This window comes from Paramisgurnus dabryanus, chromosome 1 (assembly GCF_030506205.2).
Source record: "Paramisgurnus dabryanus chromosome 1, PD_genome_1.1, whole genome shotgun sequence".
Lineage (NCBI taxonomy): Eukaryota > Metazoa > Chordata > Actinopteri > Cypriniformes > Cobitidae > Paramisgurnus > Paramisgurnus dabryanus.
The window spans coordinates 75,267,398-75,287,317 of NC_133337.1; the positions used below are offsets into that span (position 1 = coordinate 75,267,398).

Here is a 19,920-nt window from a genome sequence, read left to right on the forward strand (position 1 = left end):
TATATTGGGTCCGTCGGTCCATGACCAATTCTGGACATGTATTCGACGTCCAAACTAGGTCCACTATTTGGACGTCCCACCATGACCCTATTTGGACGTCATATTGACGGGCAACATTTGACGTTTAAACTGGGTTATTTTTTGGACGTCATTTGGACGTCATATTTATGGGCAACATTTGACGTTTAAACTGGGTAATTTTTTGGACGTCATTTGGACGTCATATTTACGGGCAATATTTGACGTTTAAACTGGGTAATTTTTGGACGTCATTTGGACGTCTATGACAGGTCTATGTCTATATTACATGATTAGGCCTATAAAAATGTGTTTATTTACAAATATCAGCATTATTGCACCAACATGATTAATACATACGAATAGTCTATATTATTATTACAGTACTGTTTTTTTCTGCTTTCTGAATTACGTACAAAATTCATCTAAATGTACCATTAAAAATATGTAATTAAATGTGTAGTTCGTTATATTAAAAGTATATGACCATACTTACAATTTAACATAATATTATTGTCATATTAAAATGTTCATGATATGAATGCAATAAGAATGCCTTATATACGACCTGAAAGTATGGCCATGTGGCCGAGTGGTTAGAGAGACTTGTTTATAACACGGAGATCGGGAGTTCGAATCCCACAGCCGGCAGGAAATGTCTGAAAGGTTTCGGTGCGGTATATGGGTGAAGTGCAGAGGCAATCATGTCTTTTCGCTTTTTTCATGTCTCTTTTCCTTACACGGCGGTCCTACGGTTGTCAACATTTTTAGACGTGCAGAACACGTCCAAAAAAAGACGTCACCTGGCGTTACAAAACAACCCCTTTTATGGACCGGATTCGGACGTCCAAAAATTACATGAAAAAGACGTAATTCCGACGTCACTTTGCGCAGTGGGGTAAGTCGTTTTGGCTGCTGCCAAATGCATAAATATATAGATATAAAACTCAGTCTATATAGATTTTTCTGTCTCACTCTATTTGCAAGAAAAAAAAAAAAAAAACGTTAGACTTATCATCTTTCTATTCTGTATTACTTTATTATTTGTTTCAGTTGTGTGCTTGCGTGCGGGGAGCAAAGTGCCCTTTTTATTCTTTGAGCACCTGCCCCTCCAATGGTCTCTGCACGGCCCTGTTAAAATCGTACAGTAAATGGGAGTCTCTGTGCCCAGTGTTACATACATAGGCTACATCAACTCAACTTTGAACAAAGTTTACCATTGCCAGATTTATCCTGCCTTTCACACAGCTGTATCCCAGATTTTCTTAGGATGTTAGGATGCTTTCTCCGTGGAGATTGATTTTTGCATCCTAATGTCTCACATAGTGAAGCCTAAACTGTGGAATCGACCAAAAATCAAATATGAAGTCAATCTTGTTTTTAAGTTGAAAAAAAGATTAAATTTCATGTTAAACTCATTTTTATTAAAAACAAATCCATTTGTTACAACAGTTTAAAGACATAAATGAATGAGCTGTACACATCCATTTATACAATGATTTACATGTAAAGCATTAATTTACAAAACTAGAGTCAGTGGAAATTACATGATTGACGAGAAACCAAATGTTGGTCACGTGAACTCTTCCTTGCAAAGAATCATTGGTATTTAAATAATCAATGACTTGCCGAAAAACAACCTTGTCATAAAAATGAAATTTAAAAACTAATATTATTGTGAATAAATCCTGTTCACTCCTTCAAAGTGCTTGTAACATTTTCCCCATAATTGCAGCCCTGTGTTACTCATTAACAGGAGCAGCGTTCCTGATGGGCGATCTCATAACCCCATCGCGGTTTCAGACTGGTGCTGTAAGAGTAACTTCACAGGTCCTGTAAAGTGCGGTTAAGAAAATGCAAAATGCTGGTCTAAAATGTGGAGTTACCCAGAAGCCCTTGCAACACAGACCATTTAAATCAGGGGTGGCCATTCCTGGTCCTGGAGGGTCATTGTCCTGCAAAGTTTAGCTGCAACCCTAATCAAATACACCAGAAAATCAAAACAAAGGCTGCATGATGACTTGGAAATGACTTTCAGGTGTGTTTGATTACGGTTGAAGCTAAACTTTGAAGGAAAGCTGCCCTTCAGGAGCAGGAATGCCCACCCATGATTTAAAGGGAGGTTTGGGGGACAGATAGATTTGGAAAAATCTGCTTGTTCAACACACATCCATGATTGTACCACAAGCTGTTGTCACACACAGTAAATAGGAAGGATGATGCATGTATGAAGTCAGAGAAGGCAACTGTGTGAACAGAGAAGACAAACATGAGATGCTTATAAAAGTCTTGGATGTGCAGAAATCTCTGTTTTAAACCAGCAGGTGAAACAAGAGACTATTTTAAATAATGATGCCAATTTTCACTTAGGTCACCTTCAAATATAGACAAACATTCAAACAATGCAGATATCTTAGCTGCTTGTCAACAACCAGAGAGTAGAAATTATCTTGATTTAAAACCAACCTCTGAAGGGTTATAAATTCTGCCATGGACATCATGAGCAAGAAAACGTATGGATTTGGTGTAATCAAAGCCAGTAATGTTGATTTCTGCTGGTGCGCTTCCCTCATTTAAAGTTTTATAACCCTAGTGAAATGCTACAAACACAGAGAAGTTAAACCACTATTTAGAAAAGCTAACTACAAACATCTCTATCATCAGTTAACAGTTAATCCTAACCTGAGGTCTTAACTAACTATCTGTGCTTGTAGTAATCTTTCTGTTTGACTTTTAGTGGACACACACACACACACACACACACACACACACACACACACACACACACACACACACACACGGCTGTATTTCCTGGTGGGAAATAAACAGAGCTGTATGGCAAGGATATGATTATAGACACAAATAATGATTTTCTCTTTATAGCTTATAAATACAGTATCTACACAGTTTGCAGTAAAAAAATATTTAACCTTTGTGGGCAGTGATATTTGGAAAAAAGTGAAAAATGAGTTAAAGTCTAAAAAACCGTGAGGCACGAGAAGTCGTCCGTGATTGTAAGCCATGTGGATGTGACCTCAGCTGTGGTCTGGAGTGAATTCATGCATCCAGACAATCTTTGGTTGTGTTTTTTCCATCCACAGGTGAGGTCACACTGACGCTACTGATTTCATTTCCCATGATGCACAGCGTTCATTCTGATTTACATACCGCAGCTCTGAATCATCAATATCTGACACCGATGTTGCGGTCTGCCACAGTTCTGCGTTTGTCACAGCTGCCGCACCCCAAACTCACTCCAGTCAAAGAGGACAAGTCAATGACATCTTAAATACAAAAATAGTATAAAAATATGAGTACCATCTTCTTGTGAGAGCTCAGGCACACAGCCAGCAGCTGATTGTGAAGTTATGTTTTAGCTCAGATAAAATGGCCACCTAAGGATCACAGTGCTGTTCTGCATCCTAGCCTGCAGGAGGCGTCTCACGTATCTGAGGGCTTTCACGTGAAATATTTGGCATTGGAAAGTAAAACCATTCGCAAAAACACAATCACTGTGTTTTCCAAATCCTTCAGCATGACAGAAGGTAGTTTGATTTTAAACTCCTAGGTTAAGGCAACGCATTACATTTGTATTGATTTAATAAAATTTCCTCTTTAAAAAATTTACAATTTTCTTTTAATACAAAGCTCTGTGACATAAACAATAAACACTGTTTAGAAAATATATAAATATGTTTCTTTTGTTTTAATGTACAGGGCTGCCAGGCTGATGTTCTTTCTAGATTCCAGACAGAAAATTAATTCTGCCCCGCACCGCTCCAGTCATCAGGCGACGGGTGGGGATTAACATGCCTTGGGCAGATCTCAGGATGAGTCCGTGCAGGGTGACGGGGGCGGGGGATACAGATGATGCGAGTAGCTGTGCTCTGTGTACGGTGACGGCGGACAGCTCTCACAGTTCTCCTCCGCAGACAGGTACTGACTGCGCGGAGTGGGGGGAGGGGGGAGAGGTTCTGAGTCGTAGTTGAGGTCGCTGGTGTAGCCCTTAGCCGCGGCACTGGATACCTGCGGAGGCCGACGGCCCGGTGTGTAGTCGCTGTCACAGACGTCTGTGCTGCAGGGCGTCGTCGGAGGGGCGAAGTGGCGGTAACTGTAGGGTCTGTAGCTGAGATACAAACACACACTCAAGAGTTAATGTTGTCATTAATAAACCACAATAATACACTCTTTGTACAGTTTATAAAGCTTCATTACAGATGGAGAGACACTCAACCTTAAACAAAGAGCTTTCAACAATATGAAGGTTTTTAAAACACATTTATTACTTCAGCTCAAAGAGAAAAATACTTAAAACCTAAACATAATAAGTAAATAAATGAAAAAGAAGTTTTATAGGACCTTTTCTAGTAGTAGTTATGGGTACTAGTGTTGGGCGATATGCCCCATTTTGAGATCGTCAGCCTGTGAAATCGCTGATACATGATAGTATCGGGGGGCGGGACAGTAGTTTTCTCATTTATTAGTTTTTTTTACAAGTCACTTGATTGATGGACAAAAAGAAGCAAGGGCAACACTGTCATGACTGCAACCTTCCTAAAGCTGATGCCATTAATCCAAGCGCGGAAAAGCCCAGGCGCTCTAAAATTTCATGCATGCCAGGGAGCGGGAACAAAAAAAAAAATCGCTGATTTTAACCCTCTGCATGCTAACAACCTCTCTAGTACAAGGAAGTGTCAGAGCTGTGCGTATTACAAGCTCATGTGCAAGGAAGAGTTCGAATCGTGCGAGGAAGAGTCAGAATCAGGCGCATTACGGTCTGAGTCCATGCTGCACGCATTCAGGTCCAAGCAAGAGTCCAAGATGCATGCAAGAAGAAATCAGCACGCGTTCAGGTGCTCTCGCCCAAACTGAAACCCAAAAACCCTCTCATGCGAGGAAAAGCATGCAATGCGCATGTTAATGTGAAACTATGATGATAATAATAATAATAATAATAACTATCGTCATGAAAGCCCGTTATTGGTGATATGTCTTATGATCACCGATACACGATACCGTTTATCGGCACAACCCTAATGGGTCCCGAAAACTAATATTAAAGCAAACCCCAGGGGCTAAATGTAAAATAACATTACATTAACAGTATCTTGCAAAACAATCAAGACATTTGTCTACAGACCCCAGGGCTAACTTATGAAAGACTGAAATTTCTATATAACACACCCACTCTGAGATCGATATATCTTTTATAAAACAGTTTGACGGCACACATTTGAAAAAAGAAAACTAGAAAACAACAAAAGAGTTATTTTAAAACCCTCTTTTGTTGGAGAACTACTTTCTTCCGCCATGCACTTGAAGTTCAGAATAACAGGTAACCCTTTCGGCCGTTTGTTTTTAATGTCATAACTCAATAGACGAAATAGCAGTTTCTCGAAAATACTGTTTCTTGGTCACAAAATGTTGTTTTAAGAGTTTTAGTTCAAGCGAGAATATGTGTGTATAACATTTAAATGTACAATTGATTAGTAAAGATTCAAACATTTGCTTGTGTGAGTTCCAGTGCAACCAGCAGGTGTTTGCATACACCACGGACCACAGCCCCCTCTCGGACACTTCTATTTGACACTGGCTCTGATGTTTGGGTTGATCAAAACAGCAGTCTTTGGTCTCATGAATCTATAATTTGTTTCTTTTATTCATATTGTTGCCATTTTATTGGCATATGTAAAATTTAAATTCTATTACTTTTAATCTTAACACGGTACTAGAGCACTGTCTTCTTACTGGACTTTGTCAATGTCGGTACTATGAAACTATGAGACTAATTAAGTAAAAAAAAAAAAAAACTCAGAGTCAGAGAGATGTTGTTTCTGCAAGATGCTTATAAACATCAGTGGTGTCATCTTGTATTTTAATATTAACATCATCGGAAATAAGCCAGCAAGTGTCCTGAATGTATCCTTACCAGTGCCCAAGCGCATGTACACAATATACTAGCTCTGGGTTAATAACAAACAACATGCACCCTTCAGGGCTCCAGACTAACATTTTTCACTAGGAGCACAGTGACCCCAGCTGAAAATTCTAGGGGCGCAACCAGAAAATTTAGGGTCACACACCATAAATCAACATGCTAACCAAATATTCACATTTCTACTAATTTCCACTCTATTACTAATAAATACTTTGATGATAGATGCAGAAATTACAATGTGCTGTTTCAAATTCAGTGTCACATTTTATTGTGCACTTTTGAAGATGCAACATAGAAGGTACACTCACATTTTTTATTAAAAAGTATGGTATAATTAAAAATATGCCATACATGCAGAATAAAATTTTGATTATTTCACAGTTATAAACAATATAACAAAACAAGCTTTTTTGAATTTGGTTAAGGGTAGTTAACCAAATTGTAATGTTTTAATGTTGTCAAACTTCCGGTTTGTGACGTCACGCTGAACAGAACCATCGTGCATCGGAGCTCCGCCGAGTTCATCATCTAAAATCTTTTTTTACCATCTTATTCCTATTTATATAATATAACTTATTAGTTTTACATAGGAATACTTTACCGTGACCATTTTTGTCCACAAATGCGTATAATCCATGAAATATGGATATATTTTCCATTGTTTACATCAGATTTCAGATGCACGTCTTGTAATAGATTATAATATACAATCTGAGGACTATTAACATCGTAACACTTGTATATGAGATCAGACTCGCGTTCAAAACCAGCGCTCAAACTTGATTGTACAAGTAGGCGGGAGTATAATACATAATATCCAAACAGCGCTGTCAAATATCGTGACTTCATGGAAAATATTGATAGACAGAACGTGTAGCCAATTAGAACACAAATTCAACAATCTTTGTGTGAAGCTTTATTTCCTGGTGTGGATACGGCATTTTATACGCTTATATAAGGATAAACAATAAAAAGAACGAACGTGTATGCATGTAAACAAAAGACTTTTATTTTGTGGCTGACTGGCACTTAGAAAAGGCACTAGTCTTACAAAAACTCTTGCAAGAACCTCATTTTTGGGTCTATTGACTTCAAACGTGAAATATAACTTCTTTAGACTTGTGGCTTTGGCCTCATTGCATTTCTAGGTTTCACACATATATTTATCATTAAGATTTTTAGTGTTAAAAAAGATGTTATGCAAAAAATTTTTTATTACAATGTACTTCAGCCTCTCTAACTTTTTAAATTTTTATCTTAAAATAAGTTTAATAACATGGAAAACGAAGCTCAAAGTGTCTTCTATCTAATGATACCACAGTTATGCTTATACTATAAATGGTTTAGTAAAAACAGTCCTTTTAGTGAAAGTAGGTATTTTCATGGTTTCGGGACAGAATGGGGGTGCTTTTCAAGAGGTTAAGCTCAACTCCAATAAGACAGAGATACTTATTATTGAATCAAATCACTACAAACAGAATATGTCAAATTACAAATTGCACATAGATGGCTGTACTGTGGTGCCATCTTCCACGGTTAGGAACTTAGGTGTGATGTTCGACAGCAACTTATCCTTTGATAGTCATATAGCCAACGTCTGCCGCACAGCATTCTTCCATCTTAGAAATATCTCAAAAATACGCCATATACTGTCTACATCTGACGCAGAGAAGCTTATTCATGCTTTTATGATCTCTAGAATAGACATTTGTAACTCGCTACTCGGGGGATGCCATTCAAATCAGGTCAACAAGCTTCAGCTAGTTCAAAACGCTTCTGCAAGGGTACTTACTCGATCTAAGAAGTATGACCACATAAGCCCATTCTGGCATCTTTACACTGGCTACCAGTTAAATATTGCATACAATTTAAAATATCACTAATCACCTACAAAGCTTTAAATGGCTTAGCACCCTCATATCTTAGAGAATTACTATCAGAATACAATCCATCACGCACACTACGGTCGCAAAGTTCTGGCCTATTGATTATCCCTAGACTATCAAAAGTGTCTAAAAGTGGAAGATCCTTTTCCTACTTAGCCCCTAAGCTCTGGAATGATTTACCAACCGATGTCCGAGAATCAGACACAGTCGATCATTTCAAATCTAGACTTAAAACTTTTCTCTTCAACAAAGCATTCGCATAATTTGTCTAGTAAAGGTACTTAACTCCCAATAGTTATTTTTACGGAACAAAGCACTCAAGGTCATAACACAGACCCACCAAATAAATAAATAAAAACCTTTTCTGCATGAACACTTAAAATGAATTGCATTAAATAGTTTGCCACCGTTTGCCACTGAACCTGCATTAACAACGACAGTGGGGCTTCCGCACTTAGTCAAACGGTTTGGTACGTATGGTTGGGTTGCGATTTTGGTGCTTTCGTGTGCCTTGTGAATAGTATGCCATACCGACCCATTTGCCACTGAACCTGCATTAACGACGACAGTGGGGCCTCCCGCCTTAGTCAAACGGGTTGGCACGTATGGTCGGGTTGCGATTTTGGCGCTATCGTAAGTCTTGTGAATAGTATGCCATACAGACTCGTTTGCCACTGAACCAGCATTAACGACGACAGTGGGGCTTCCGGCCTTAGTCAAACGGTTTGGCACGTATGGTTGGGTTGCGATTTTGGTGCTTTCGTGTGTCTTGTGAATAGTATGCCATACCGACCCGTTTGCCACTGAACCTGCATTAACGACGACAGTGGGGCCTCCCGCCTTAGTCAAATGGGTTAGCACGTATAATCGGGTTGCGATGTTTGGCGTTTTCTCGTGGTCCTGTAAATGGTATACAATATAGACCCGTTTGCCACTGAACCTGCATTAACGACGACAGTGGGGCTTTAGGCCTTAGTCAAACGGGTCGTCAGGTTTCATTGTCTCTTAAAGATCGGAAGGTGACCCTTATTTACCATATATACCTTCGCATTGGGCCCCCAATTTGCTAAATCAACAACTGTGGATAATATAATTATGCCGCAATAGTTAGTCTGTCTGGAACTAAGCGGAGTTAAACCACATCACTGTGTGACACTTCAATACATATGAACGCCCGCTACGCTAATACGATTTTGTTTTTCTCTCCCTGTCTCGTCCTCGACCCCGAGGACAACGAGACAAACAGACCCAGTCCCGGTAGATGTGAAAGTCGGCACACCTCTGATCTATTGGCCGTCCTTCAACGTGATGCCCACCTGATGCCCGGCCAACAATCACCGGCAGACCCCGCTTAATCTCCGCTAAATCTCTGCTAAATCTCCTTATCCGTTCTCCCAAGGGTTTTTCCCTCCTAGGACTTATTTTTCCTCGGATAAAAGCCCGGGTTTTTTTTCTCCTAGGGGGTTTTTCACCCCGGGGAGGCAGACTTTTTGGGCTTTACTTAGCTTCCTCTTCTAGACATTACTTTAGTAATACGTTCACTTACAATATTGATTCATAGCCGCAGCAAATTTAACTGCTTATGCTATCATGTATTTTGTTGTGCTATCTGTCGTTTTTCTGTGCTTTTCACTGCTTCTATTTATGTAAATCTGCTTTGAAACAATTGACTTTTGTGAAAAGCGCTATATAAATAAAATTGAATTGAATAGTTCCTCCTTAGCAACAAAGTAGGCCTTGTTAAATTTCAATATCATCTCTGCCTCATCTGCGCTCTGATTCACAGCCTCTTGTCTTCTAAAAGCAACAAGTAGTGGCATTGCCTTTTCATTTAATAGCATGCCACGGCATACTTTATGCTTGAGGCTAGTATTGTGTTTGACAAGTGTATCGTGTTTTAACCGAGAAGTGCCTGCACTGTTGGGCAAACTTTGTGTTCCCAGAAGTTCTGGGGTAGCGACCGCAAAATTCCCAACTCATGGAGTTTGTCTCCTTACAATACCTCAACCAGCTGAATTCTCGCAGCCAGTCTTATTGAAAATTGTGGGTTCGGGCCTTTTTCATCACACAAACCTTTGCGCAGTAGCCGCAGGTCGGAAGAACGAGTCAATAGTTCGCTTGCTCATGTTCAGAGGCAGCAGGTTGTGATATATAGGTGTTTCTTAAATGTCAAGGATACTTTCTTGGCAGGACTGTTCCTTCCAAGTCACTTCTTTCAAAGGCTAGATGAGGCATTTCTTTAGCATTCGGAGAACACGTAAATGGAATAGGCTAGCAAGTGCACGCATCGCGTCATTTTGTCAGTGAAAAGGTGTGCTTTCGGCAGTGCGCACATAGGATTGTGGGTGACTTCAGAGCGCGAAGGCTACACATATGCATACTTTCCTGTATATGGGATATATACCCAGTCCTTGGTTGAAATTCCGAGGATCCTTGACATTGAGAAAGACCTTCTGTCTCCTTCCCACAGACATTTACGAGCGCTCAATTATCTCTAGGACCCTCCCCTCCACACATTAGCCACTTACAGTGGCCATTTCCTATCCTTCTCACACTCATTGGCCTGCCACAGAATCCGGATTCATTCCATGTTTAACGTGTTAAAAAAAGGTCAAATTTACTGGTCGCACATGTGCGACTGGATGTAAAATTCAGTGGCACACACTCAAACTTTGGTGGCAAAATGCCACCATTTGGTGGCAGTCTGGAGCCCTGGCCCTTTCAAGGAAGGGGACGCGTGTAAACAGAAGCTCCAGGTAAAAAAAAGATTGTTTTCTTTATTTTCCTTTATTTTCCTTTTAACATCCGATCGTGGTGAAATCTCAATCCTTATATTACTAGACCTTAGTGCAGCCTTTGACACAATAGATCACAGAATCCTACTCAATAGACTAGAAAACTATGTTGGCATCAGTGGTCAGGCGTTAGCCTGGTTTAGATCTTATCTAACCAATCGATATCACTTTCTTTATGTAAATGAGGAAGAGTCATATCACTCCCCCGTTAAATACGGCGTACCACAGGGATCAGTTTTAGGCCCTATCCTATTCTCGTTATATATGTTACCTCTAGGAGACATTATCAGGAAACATAACATAAGTTTTCACTGCTATGCGGATGATACCCAGCTTTAAATCTCGTCACATCCTAGCGAAACCCACCAGTTTGCTAAGCTATCAGACTGGATTAGTGATATTAGGGACTGGATGGCACATAACTTTTTTATGCTAAACTCCAATAAGACTGAGATACTTATTATTGAACCAAATCGCTCCAAACATAATATGTCAGATTACAAGTTGCCCATAGATTGCTGCACGGTGGTGCCATCTTCCACGGTTAAGAATTTAGGCGTAATGTTGGACAGCAATCTATCTTTCGATAGTCATATCTCCAACGTCTGCCGCAGAGCATTCTTCATCTTAGAAGTATCTAAAAAATACGCCATATGCTGTCTGCATCAGATGCAGAAAAGCTTATCCATGCTTTTATGACCTCTAGAATAGACTATTGTAACTCGTAACTCAGGGGATGTCACGCAAATCAGGTAAACAAGCTACAGCTGGTTCAAAATGCCGCCGCAAGAGTGCTTACTCGCCCTAAAACGTATGACCACATTAGTCCAATTCTGGCATCTTTACACTGGCTACCAGTTAAATATCGCATACAATTTAAAATTTCACAAATAACTTACAAAGCCTTAAATGGCCTAGCACCCTCGTATATTAAAGAATTACTACCAGAATACAATCCACCATGTTAACTTAATTATCCCTAGAATATCAAAAGTGTCTAAAGGTGGTAGATCCTTTTCCTACTTAGCCCCTAAGCTCTGGAATGATTTACCAAATAATGTTTGAGTATCAGACACAGTCGATCAATTTAAAGCTAAACTTAAGACATTCTTCTTTAACAAAGCATTCACATAAAATGTCCAGTAAATGTACTTATGCCGCACTAGTTAGTTTCTCTAGAACAAAGCACTCACATTCCTCATATGGGTAATATACTATTGCCGCAATAGGTAGCCTGTCTGGAACCGTGCGGATTTTAAACCACAATACTGGATGACACTTGCATTACATGCGAACGGCCCCTATGCTAATAGAATTCTGCTTTTCTCTCACGCGAACCTGTGGGCAGGGCTACAAAAGTGGTCGTTGTAATTGGATTAGGGGAGGTGCTTCAATTCTACTTTGACGTCATATTTCTCAGAATTCCACACTTGGTTGTAATACTGGCTTGGTGCCAAAAACTGTTATATTTCAGTAGCACGGACGTTTTCAGTTCTGAAACTTGCAGGATGTTCATTTAAGTATGATGACCTCTTATATAACAAATTATCAAGTTAAAATTGAGTATTTGATTCACGGCTCCTTTAAAATACATTTGCCGACAAGGGACATTCCTGGAAATTCAAGATCCGCCTTTCATGCTTTCAGACTACACTCACGCTGGCCGCTTCTCAATCTGAAGCCTCCCGAGGCTGCATTTGTAGGCAGCATACGTCATCAAGATGCTGTTAAGCTGACAATTATTCTTAGTTAATCGTAAATTGATGTAATATGCTTATGACTTGCATATGTAATCCTCAGTTAACTTAAATAAACCAGGCTTGATGACGTATGCAGCCTGCATATGTCACCTGCGTAGGCTGAAACCTTCGGATTGAGAAACAGCGCACATCGTGAGGAACTCGCAATCTAATGCTTTAATTTGAGGCAGGTTTTAAAGCCTATTAAAGACTTATTCTCGAGGACATTAAAACGAGTCGCCAAGGAAGCGAAAAAGAGATGTAAAATGACAACGTGACAGGAAAACAACAAGACCAAAGTCAATATTGGAGTAGTTTTCCCAAGATGGAAATAGCTCATGAGGCTCAAGGGACGCCAAAGTTGCCTGCTTTCTAACTTCTCCACAGGTAATTAAGCATATTCGTTTAAATCTATACAGTCTATGGTGTAAAACTCGAAGTTTTTAAGTTACATGGTTATGCATAACACTACATCTAGGATACTTTTACTAGCTTCGATAAAAAAGGAGTGTCTAAGCTACGTTTATGGTTGCTTTTTGCATGTGATTTAAAGCTGACAGATCCTGAAAATCCATGTTTAACATAAATCTGTGTACTATGACGGATCACAGGCAAAGGACACTGTAAATTGTAGTTATTAAGTCTCTCCATGTTTGAGATAGGAGTTTTTGTATATTTAAAAACGTACATTTTGCGGTTGAAATCGGCTTGTTTCCGTAGATTCAACAGCAGCGGGGGGCGTCATTGTCTGTGTGTATATTTACATACTGAATAAGCGGCTTGTGTTTTCACCCCCGCCCCCAAAGGGGACAGCATGACTACTAAATAAGGATAGTTTGCCCAAAACTAATAATAATGTAATTAATGAATTCTAAACTCGAATGACCTCCGTTCATCTTCGGAACACAGTTTAAGATGTTTTAACGTTAGTCCGAGAGCTTTCTGTCCCCTTCATTGAAAATCTATGTACGGTTTCCATGTCCAGAAAGGTAATAAAAACATCATCAAAGTAGTCCATGTGACATCAGTGGGTCAGTAAGAATGTGTTGAAGCATCAAAAATACAGTTTGGTCCAAAAATAGCAAGAATTACGACTTTATTCAGCATTGTCTTCTCTTCCGGCTCGAGCGTGAAGTCACTTGACTGTAGTGACGCGGCTGCCCTGTTCCTCAGACATGTTTACTAAGTTTTTTTTTTTTTCAAACTTATAGCGTCTTTCTCCCCAGACTGTAAACGAAGCTCGGGCGCACAAAACAAAAGAAAAATTAAAGAAGCTGGAGCGGAACAAATAACAGTCAGCCGCAGTCGGATGACGTCAAAGTACCGCGAGAGCTCTTCAAGAAATCTTACGGAGTAGTTTAATTTCGACTCACTCTTGCGGTACTTTGACGACATCTCTCTGTCAGTTCTTGCAGCGCAGCATGAGTCCAAACACACATAAGTTACACAGAGATCTTTGATATATAATTGGCTACATGTTTTGTCTATCAATATTTTCCATGAACTCATTGCCTGATGGAGGAATGAGTGAGCGATTGGTTACATCTCTAAAAGACTTCACGTTTTTGGACAGCGCTGTTTGGATTATCTATTATACACCCTCCCTATTTTAAATACAAACTTTGAAGGCGGGTCATGTGTTTAACGGGACGTAAATTACGGAGTGTAATCTCAAATACCCTTACATGTAAATAGTCCTCAGATTGTATATAATATTGTATTACCAGACGTTCATGCGAAATCTGATGTAAACAATAGACTATATATCTTTATTTCACAGATTATACGCATTTGTGGACAAAAATCATTGGATGATTCACATATCTGAAAGGATTCGACTTGTGATCCGCACAAAGGTAAAAAGTTCTGTTTATTTGTGCATGTTGTCATTCGGACTTCTGTCATAAAATACTACATATGATGCTAGAACATCTGTATCTCAAAACAGGGGGTATGGCTTAGCTAAATGAGATGTAAATGAGCCATATTGTCTCTCAAGGCAGGGAAAAGCGTTAACTTTTTTCTTTCTCAAATTTCTCAGCATTCTCTTTCTTGAATGTGTTACATTCAAATGTGTTACACATCGTTGGAAAGCTTAGAAACTGCACTTTCTGAATCTGTGAATAACTCAAAATACACCAGACTTTCCGTGACTGGTCACATTTTTGAGGGCCTAGACATACTCGAAAACTCATGAAAATTTGCACACGCGTCAGAAGTGGCGAAAATTTACATGCAGTATAGGATTCAGAAGTGGGCATGTAGAAATGGCTCGATAGTAGGTAGGATCATCTATTACCCCAAGAACTACAAAAAAGTCCTTGGAGCCAAGCTCCAAACCCCACAGGAAGTCGGACATTTTGAATTTTTGCTGTGATTTTTGTGTAAATTTTGTCATTTCCAGGCTTCGTACTTTAACAAACTCCTCCTAGAGATTTTATCAGATCATCATTATATTTGGTCAGTCTCAACCTAAGGCCTTTGCGATGATAAATTGCAGAGATCTTGACTTTGTCGGCGGCCTGACAAATTTCTGCGTTTTAGCCATGAAACAAGAAGTTGTTATAAATAAGGCATACAATGTCCAATCTGACCCAAACTTTACATGTTTGATAAGGGTCTTGGCCTGAACACATTTCAATGCCAATACTCAGCTACAGTCATAGTGCCACCTAGAGGTAGCATGAAATGCCATGTTTTATTCTGTGATTTACTGCTCTGACAAATTTAATCAAATCATCATCATATCTGGTCAGACTGATCTTAAGCCGTTAGTGATGATAAACAGCGAAGATCTTGACTTTTCGTTGAAGGGCATGTCCGTGGCAGCCTGGCAAAGTGTGATGTTTCGGCATGAAACAGGAAGCTGTTGTAATTCAGGCATACGTTGTCCGATCTGCCCCTGACTTCACACGTTTCATAATGGTTCAAGCCTGAACACATCAACATGGCATAATTCAGTAACAGTCATAGCGTCACCTAGTGGCAAAAGGAAATACCATGTTTTACGCTTTGATTTACTGCTTTTAGAGATTTAACCATATCAACATCACATTTCATCAGTCTAATCTCAAGATCTTGTGTGATGATAAATAGCCATGACTATGGTAGGGTTATCGACCACCTCGAGACCTACAAAAAAGTATCTTGTAGCCAAGCTCTAAACCCCACAGGAAGTCTGCCATTTTGAATTTTCGCTGTGATTTCTGTGCAATTTTTGGTATTTCCAGGCTTCGTACTTTAACAAACTCCTCCTAGAGATTTTATCAGATTATCATCATGTTTGGTCAGTCTCATCCAAAGGCCTTTGTGATGTTATATTGCAGAGATCTTGACTTTTTGTTGAAGGGCGTGTCCGTGGCAACCATGGAAGTTGTTCTAACTTAGGCTTCAGAACTGGGGGTGTAAAAGTGGCTCTATAGCGCCACCTACAAAAATTCAAGAGAGCAGACCCCTTCTACGTTACTCATATAGATACCAAATGTGGTAGGATCAGGTACCACTCCAAGACCTACAAAAAAAGTCTCCTGGAGCCATCCTGTAAACCACACAGGAAGTCGGCCATTTTGAATTTTCTCTGTAATTTGAGAGCAAATATTGCCATGTCTGGCCTTCGTACTTTAACAAACTCCTTTAAATTTAATCAGATCACCACCATATTTGGTCTGTGTCATTTAAAGGCCTTTGCGATGCTAAATTGCGGAGATCTTGACGTTTCGATGGAGGGTGTGTCCGTGGTTGCCTTCCAAATTTCTGTTTCGCAATGAAACAGGAAGTTGTTCTAACTCAGGCTTAAAACGTCCAATCAGGCTCACAATTCACATGTTTGATAAGTGTCCTGGCCTGAACACATCAACATGGCAATATTCAGTAAAAGTTATAGCACCACCTGCTGGCAGCAGGAAATGCCATGTTTAACACTGATTTACTGCTCATAGATATTTATTCAGATCTCCATCATATTTGGTCAGTCTGAATTTAAGGACTTTACAATAAAAATTGAAGTTCTGGAATTTTCATTAAAAGGCATGTCAGTGGCAAGTTTCACAATGAGAAAGCTGTTGTAACTTAGGCATACAATGTCCGACCTGTCACAGACTTCATATGTTTGACAAGGTTCTGGCCTGAACACATCAATATAACAACAATCAGTTACAATCATAGCACAGAAGGTGTGGCACATCAAAGTTCCTTTGAATATCCACCTATTTTTACCCACTTAAATTTAAATGCCCCTGGTTCACTGCGTTACTAAGGCCATAGGGTGGCAGTGCACATGCGTGCGAGGGCCCTTCCATCGCTGCTTGCAGCTTTAATTCTTCTTCTTCTCCAAAGTGAATCGCATTTTTGGCGGCCTAAACATGCTTGAAAACTCATGAAAATTTGCAGACACATTAAAACTGCTATAGGCGTAAAACTGCTATAGGCGTCAGAAATGGCTGCCTAGAAATGGCTCGATAGCGCCACCTGCAAGATTTCAAAAGAACAGCACTGCCGCTTACTTACAAATTCCCTCAATGTGTTTCGCTTCACAGGTGGTGCATAAAAAAATTTGTTTATATGCTTTGTCATTGCAGTTGTTTCCAGAAGATAATGAGGACATTGCTGAATATTTAACATTGCTATTAAAACAGCAAAGTGACATCAACCCGTTCTTGCCAGCACATACCACTATTAAGATGACTGTACGTGCAATGCACATTTATACGAAGTGCAACAGATAATTTAGTGTGAGCCTAACACATGTGACTCTGCCTGTAAAAACCCAGCAGTATTTTTTTATTTTATTTTATACACAAAATCTTTCTAACATTATGAAAGTCTTAAATAATGCGACTTACAGGAGTTCTTAAATCATGCAGGTATTTCTTGTGTGACTGTTCTTGTGCAGGTATTTCTTGTGTGAGAATGTTGCAGCACAACGAGTTGCATTTATATTGTGGGCGCATCTGATTGCCATTAAATTTTTAACAAATATTTTAATTGAATTATCTTAAAGAATTTTTTCACGTTAGTTTTAGAATGTGCTTGAGGTCTTGCCGACAGTTTTGACACCGTTTCATTGTTCATAATATTTATAATTATGTTAGTTTTTCTAAAAGTAGCAAGATTTTTAAGGGATTAATGTGGTATAAAGAAAAAAAGACATGAGAAAATTAGAAGTATGCAAAAGAGCACAGTTCAGATATTGTAATTAAAGCGGTTTTATACACCTCTCTGCTTTGTTTAAATTGACAAGCATTTTATTCGCAACACGTTTTGTGATTTATTTAATGATTACAGAAACTTGACAGAAGCAAAGATATTGTAAAAAGCATTGTGTGTGTGTGTGTGCTTTGAAGTTTAAAAAATGAAAAAAAAAATATTTGTATTTTTCAGAGTTCCCGCACCTTAGTTAACTTCAAATTCAAGGACCTTTCAAGGACTTTCCAGGTCCAATACCCTCAAATTCAAGGACTAAATGTGGGGACACATTTCAAGTAAGAGCAAGGTTACATCGTGTTACCTTTTAAGATACATTTTTACAGTTCCCTTTCGAGGGAACTCACGCTGCGTCACTGCGATGACACTTTGGGGACGCCTCCAGGGGTAAGTGCGTCTGAATGTGTATATCAAACTCAACCAATGGTGAGACTTAACGACAAAGACATGGGGGATGCAGGAGCCAGGAAGTATATCGCTATCTGAAGTATTGCCAAAGACGGCATTACAGGGGCGCAGGAAGTATGACAAGGGAAACGCAGTGTCTCGTTCCCTTCTCAGGGAACAACAGTTACATACGTTTTATACGTATTATCCTACATTACACAAGGAATAATATGGATTTTTTCCAGAAAACTTCTTGCATAAAATAGATTTAAGCACATTCAATGACCTGTATCTATGCATGTATATTTTCAAAAACTTCCAAGGGCCTTGAATTACTTCCCCCAGATCTACAAACTTCCAAGGATTTCAAGGACCCGTAGGAACCCTGATTCTTATATATTAAGAATAACAATATGATACATTTATATTGCGCTAAAATGCTTTACATATGGAAAGAGGAATTCCTCTCAACCACCACCAGTAAATTTTAAAAATTATTCTTTAGAAAAATTTAATCTAAACCCATGTGGAGCAAACAAGAAAACATATTTAATTCCACTGTACATATATTACTCCGTGGTAATATTATTTTATAGCTATTTATATTATGTGGATTCTGTTTTTGTTGCTTTTCTTCTGAGGCTGCGGTTTCTGAGAGCTTCTAAACAAATGCCATTATATTTATTATAATGACAATAAAGTTTCTATTCTATTCTATATGCTTATACTGTACAGTCGGCATATGATATATTTTTTATTTAGTTTTACATATTTATGTTTATAATACCTTTAATAATATCTTTCTTGCGTATATAGGCAGTCGGTGTTATGACTGTTTAATCCTTGCAGCCGTAATTCATAACTGTAAAAAAAAATTCAATGGCTTTGTAACTTAATAAAATCTCTTAATGTCACTTATGTGATTTTTTTTAAATGACTAGAAATAGAACAGATATTTTAATGTAAAATGTACATATATTATTAAGGTGTATACATCTAATAAAATAGCTAACAGAGAAACTGCGTCTTTTGCGGACAAAAAACACATCCGAAGTGTTGAGTTTATGAATATTTACACTTACATTATGTACTTTCACTGCATGAAAAGAGCTGTTTACGAACAAATATGGGATGGGAAATCCCTGCTAAACTTTAGGTTTGCCAGATTTTTCAGGCAGAGTGCTTGGAAACGTAAAACACAGAAGTAAACTCGTGAAACATCCAGAAACCTTACGTATGTGGATGTAAATAGGAACTGGTGGAAGTTTCCAGGAATCCTTACAGCTGGTTGTGAGGAGGGGTGGGTGTGAGGTGTGAAGGGCTTTTTTATATGTTAATGTCCCAAAGGTAGAGGTGCTTTGTTTTCAGAGCTGATGGGGGGGTCTCTTCAAGGCAGCACATATTGTTGTAGTCTACATAAAAACTGTGTTTGCTAAATACGTTTATTATTAATATAATTTAATTAGTCTATTTAAGAAACTTAACACCATTCAAAATAAGTAAAATTCAAAGGACACAATTACCATTTTAATGTGTGAAAATGATGTCTCTGACTTTTCATGTTTAATGCAGTCTAGAGGAATGCAACAAATGTTATTTCAGTATATGAATATATATTTCCAACACTTTGAAAACATGTCTCCAACTGCCCTATGTCAGGATGTTGTGCAAGTATTTCTCAATGCTGCACACATCGTATAAAAGCAGCAGTTAAAATGAGACAGTTTGTTTCAAAAACATCATTTAACACGTTTTTGCTAGCTAGGATGTTAATAAATTCAGTACCATATTCATAAGTCAGTGAAATGTAAAGCTGCTTATTTTTGCTGATGTCTCATGATTTGAAGTTCACTGTTTCTATTGTTATTATAATTCTATCCTAACATTTCATTAAATATTTTAAAATAGAAACAAAACAAAAAATCAATAGACAGGGCCATAATCTAAAAGTCTTT

General features: G+C 38.7%; 1 protein-coding gene across 4 annotated transcripts in view; it reads right to left on the minus strand.

The window, feature by feature from the left end:
* Nucleotides 1–1,420: 1,420 nt before the first annotated feature.
* lrp6 (low density lipoprotein receptor-related protein 6) overlaps nt 1,421–19,920 on the minus strand; it is a 275,397-nt gene continuing 256,897 nt past the window's right edge. For 3 of the 4 annotated variants that reach the window (XM_065253367.2, XM_065253369.2, XM_073815902.1), the window contains one exon: nt 1,421–4,144. In XM_065253367.2, coding sequence (XP_065109439.1) covers nt 3,777–4,144 — 368 coding nt within the window. In that variant the 3' untranslated portion in view covers nt 1,421–3,776. The remainder of the gene's footprint in view (nt 4,145–19,920) is intronic. The other variant, XM_065253368.2, reaches the window with a different exon arrangement.